The sequence below is a fragment of the Babylonia areolata genome, chromosome 10 (genome assembly GCF_041734735.1).
Source record: "Babylonia areolata isolate BAREFJ2019XMU chromosome 10, ASM4173473v1, whole genome shotgun sequence".
NCBI classification, from domain to species: Eukaryota; Metazoa; Mollusca; class Gastropoda; order Neogastropoda; family Buccinidae; genus Babylonia; species Babylonia areolata.
The window spans coordinates 8980107-8985106 of NC_134885.1; the positions used below are offsets into that span (position 1 = coordinate 8980107).

The 5000-nt window shown below is 49.1% G+C and overlaps 1 protein-coding gene across 1 annotated transcript in view; it reads right to left on the reverse strand.

Moving 5' to 3' along the window:
* LOC143286653 (protein PIF-like) overlaps positions 1-5000 on the reverse strand; it is a 35108-nt gene that overhangs the window by 5767 nt on the left and 24341 nt on the right. The window contains exons 8-10 of the mRNA XM_076594290.1: positions 4866-5000; positions 1072-1320; positions 552-661 (exon numbers count right to left, since the gene is read on the reverse strand). The exon at positions 4866-5000 is cut by the window's right edge and continues 9 nt beyond it. Coding sequence (XP_076450405.1) covers positions 552-661; positions 1072-1320; positions 4866-5000 — 494 coding nt within the window. The remainder of the gene's footprint in view (positions 1-551; positions 662-1071; positions 1321-4865) is intronic.

A 5000-nucleotide genomic window follows, 5' to 3' on the forward strand; every position in this document is an offset into this window, starting at 1 on the left:
TATTGTGAAGAAAGGGTACAACATGATTCTATTCGTAAAATATATGTTGGATTTATTTGACTGACCAAATATTCAAAGTTGAATGGATTGGCCAATGATCTGTTAGAATTTCTCCTCTCCCCTCTGTTCCCCCTCCCCCACCACCTTACCCACCATTCTTCTAAATTTTCTTCTTTTAGACCAATTACTCTGGTGATAATAAATTTAATCTCATGTTAATATTGATATTAGCATTATTTTACTATATTATGTACGGTTTGTTTATTTGTTTTATTTTATTATTTCATTACTTACTGTTTATGAATGTTATTTGATACAAGTCATAATATGGTTCATCAGCCGTCATGATAAAATTGAAGTGCAACATTGTGAGCACAGTATAAGCTTTAAGCTTGTTGATGCTCTTTTGTCATTCATTGCATTGTAATCATGTGTATTGTTGAATAATTAAAGATTATTTAATTAAACCAAGTGAACGTGGGAGTTGCAGACCACGCATGAAGAAGAAGAAGAAGAAGAAGTTATGAAGAGATCACGAGGACACCACTCACGGCAGTGGGCAGTCGGAAAATGATGGGGGTCCGACCATAGCTGGACATCTCCAGCTTGATGCCTCCTCGCTCCAAGGACAGCAGAACCAGCCCGCCATGCCCACACCGACCTGTCCACACACACACACACACACACACACACACACACACACACACACACACACACACACACACACACACACACACAATTGCGATACAGCACCAAACAGTACATCAAAATACAAGACAACACATAACACAACACATCAAAACACAGGACAACCAACTCACCTCAACTAACTCAACTCAACGCACAAAACATACAACACAACGACAATACAAACACAACGCAAAACAAAACATTCAGCACACACACACACACACACACACACACACACACACACACACACACACACACACACACGCACACACGCACACACACACACACACACACACACACACACACACACACACACACACACACACACACACACACACACACACACACACACACACACACACACACACACAAATGACGTACTTGTGCTAGCCAAAGCCACGGGCTTTCTGACGTCATCAGCCTCTCTATACGTTATCCGCATCACCAAGGGACGGTCGAAGGCGCTGGCAGGCATAGTTCGGACACTGACCCTGGACTTGACGCCGTCGAAAATACCCGAGCCGCCCGTCAAGGTGACGTCACTGAACTGATACGTAATCTGACTCTCCGGGGTTCCCCGTCCTCCGCTAGACCCACGAGCGAAGGAGACGTCCAGGTTGGGCGGACATACTGGGGAGGAGGAGGAATTTTGTTTAATGTCCCGTCACACATATCGGTGATTGAAGGCATTTTGTTAAAGTATTTATGAATACATCTGAGCATTATCGGTTAGAAGGTGGTGGGAGATGTGGATGAATGGAGGGTTGGGAGAAACTGGGCAAATGAGGGTAAAAATGTGGGTGAAATTTGGAAGAAGAAAAAAAAAAACCTCTAAATACAGTTACAGGAAATTACTTAAAGGACTTCGTAAAAGAGAAGTCGTTAAACTGACAAGCGAAACAACTGATAATGAATGCAAAAAGTAAAAAAAAAACATCAACGTTCTCAGTCACTTGTGAAGACACACTTTCGTGTACAAAAGGCTTCATGTATACACTGGGGAACAAGATGGGCAGTGGTAGCAGTTGGTTGTTGTTTGTATTTGTATTTGTATTTCTTTTTATCACAACAGATTTCTCTGTGTGAAATTCGGGCTGCTCTCCCCAGGGAGAGCGCGTCGCTACACTACAGCGCCACCCATTTTGTTTTTGTATTTTTTCCTGCATGCAGTTTTATTTGTTTTTCCTATCGATGTGGATTTTTCTACAGAATTTTGCCAGGAACAACCCTTTTGTTGCCGTGGGTTCTTTAACGTGCGCTAAGTGCTTGCTGCACACGGGAACTCGGTTTATCGTCTCATCCGAATGACTAGCGTCCAGACCACCACTCAAGGTCTAGTGGAGGGGGAGAAAATATCGGCGGCTGAACCGTGATTCGAACCAGCGCGCTCAGATTCTCTCGCTTCCTAGGCGGACGCGTTACCTCTAGGCCATCACTGGTGGTGGTGGTGGTGGTGGTAGAGGTAGCAGTTGGTTGTTGTTTGTGGTGGTGGTGGTGGTGGTGATGGTAGAGGTAGCAGGTGGTTGTTGTTTGTGGTGGTGGTGGTGGTGGTGGTGGTGGTGGTGGTGGTGGTGATGGTAGAGGTAGCAGGTGGTTGTTGTTTGTGGTGTTGGCGGTGGTGGTGGTGTTGGTGGTGGTGGTGGTGGTGGTGGTGATGGTAGAGGTAGCAGTTGGTTGTTGTTTGTGGTGGTGGTGGTGGTGGTAGAGGTAGCAGTTGGTTGATGTTTGTGGTGGTGGTGGTGGTGGTAGAGGTAGCAGTTGGTTGTTGTTTGTGGTGGTGGTGGTGGTGGTGGTGATGGTAGAGGTATCAGTTGGTTGATGTTTGTGGTGGTGGTGGTGGTGGTGGTGATGGTAGAGGTATCAGTTGGTTGATGTTTGTGGTGGTGGTGGTGGTGGTGGTGGTGGTTGTAGAAGTAGCAGTTGGTTGTTGTTTGTGGTGGTGGTGGTGGTGGTGGTGATGGTAGAGGTATCAGTTGGTTGTTGTTTGTGGTGGTGGTGGTGGTGGTAGAGGTAGCAGTTGGTTGATGTTTGTGGTGGTGGTGGTGGTGGTGGTGATGGTAGAGGTATCAGTTGGTTGTTGTTTGTGGTGGTGGTGGTGGTGGTAGAGGTAGCAGTTGGTTGTTGTTTGTGGTGGTGGTGGTGGTGGTAGAGGTAGCAGTTGGTTGATGTTTGTGGTGGTGGTGGTGGTGGTGGTAGAGGTAGCAGTTGGTTGTTGTTTGTGGTGGTGGTGGTGGTGGTGGTGGTGGTGGTGATGGTAGAGGTATCAGTTGGTTGATGTTTGTGGTGGTGGTGGTGGTGGTGGTGGTGATGGTAGAGGTAGCAGTTGGTTGATGTTTGTGGTGGTGGTGGTGGTGGTGGTGGTAGAGGTAGCAGTTGGTTGTTGTTTGTGGTGGTGGTGGTGGTAGTGGTGATGGTAGAGGTAGCAGCTGGTTGTTGTTTGTGGTTGTGGTGGTGGTGGTGGTGGTGTTGGTGATGGTGGTGGTGGTGGTGGTGGTGGTGGTGGTGGTGGTAGAGGTAGCAGTTGGTTGTTGTTTGTGGTGGTGGTGGTGGTGGTGGTGGTGGTGTTGGTGATGGTGGTGGTGGTGGTGGTGATGGTAGAGGTAGCAGGTAGTTGTTGTTTGTGGTGGTGGTGGTGGTGGTGATGGTGGTGGTGGTGGTCGTGGTGGTGGTGGTGATGGTAGAGGTAGCAGTTGGTTGTTGTTTGTGGTGGTGGTGGTAGTTGTAGTAGTAGTTGTTGTGGCGGTGGTGGTGGTGGTGATGATGGTAGTAGTAGTAGTAGTGTTTGTGGTGGTGGTGGTAGTGGCAGCAGTAGTTGATGTTTGTGGTGGTGGTGGTGGTAGAAGTAGTAGTTGTGGTGGTGGTGTTGATGGTAGTGGTAGTAGTAGTTGTGTAGGTGGGGGTGGTGGTGATGATGGTAGTGGCATCAGTAGTCGATGTTTGTGGTGGTGGTGGTAGTAGTAGTAGTAGTTGTGGTGGTGGTGGTGGTGATTGTAGTGGTAGTAGTGTTTGTGGTGGTGGTAGTAATGGTGGTGGTGGTGATGGTAGTGGTAGTAGTTGTTGTGGTAGTGGTGGTGGAGGTGGTAATGGTAGCGGTAGTAGTAGTTGTGATGGTGGTGGTGGAGGTGGTGATGGTAGTGGTAGTAGTAGTTGTGGTGGTGGTAATGGTGGGGGTATAAACAGATGCACAACACAATGCAACACAACACCACACAACACCACACAACACGCCGCCCATACCACACCACACCACACAACACCACAGCACACAACACAGCACCACTCCACACCACACCACACAACACCACACCACACAACACAGCACCACTCCACACTATGCAACACCAGTCCACGCCACACCACACAACACCACTCCACACTACACAACACTACTCCACACCACACCACACAACACCACTCCACACCACACCACGCCACACCACACAACACCACACCACACAACGCCACACCACACAACACCACACCACACCACGCCACACCACACACCACCACTCCACACCACACCACGCCACACCACACAACACCACACCACACCACGCCACACCACACAACACCACACCACACCACGCCACACCACACAACACCACTCCACACCACACCACGCCACACCACACAACACCACACCACACAACACAACACAACACCACTCCACGCCACACCACACAGCACCACTCCACACTATACAACACCACACCACTCCACACTATACAACACCACTCCACGCCACACCACACAACACCACTCCACACCACACAACACCACTCCACACCACACCACACAACAGCACACCACACCACACAACACAACACCACCCCCCACTACACCACACAACACCACTTCACACCACACATTGCAACGCAACAAAGCACCAAACTACACCACATCACACAACACAACACAACACAACACAACACGACTACACACCACACAGCACAACATAATACCACACACCATCACATTCAGCCACACAACACCACACAACACACAACACCACACAACACCACACCACACAACACCACACAACACCACACCACACAACACCACACAACACACAACACCACACCACACAACACCGCACAACGCACAACACCACACCACACAACACCAAACAACGCACCAACACACCACACCAAACCACTCCACACAATGCAACTCACCATAGGGCAGTTTGAAGTCCACACACTCGCAGGCGCTGATGTCAAACAGAGTCCCGTTGCGGCACGGAACAATCACGTCTCCGTCACGAGTCCACTTGCGGTACACGGTGAAATCGTCAAAGACCGGGTACTTGG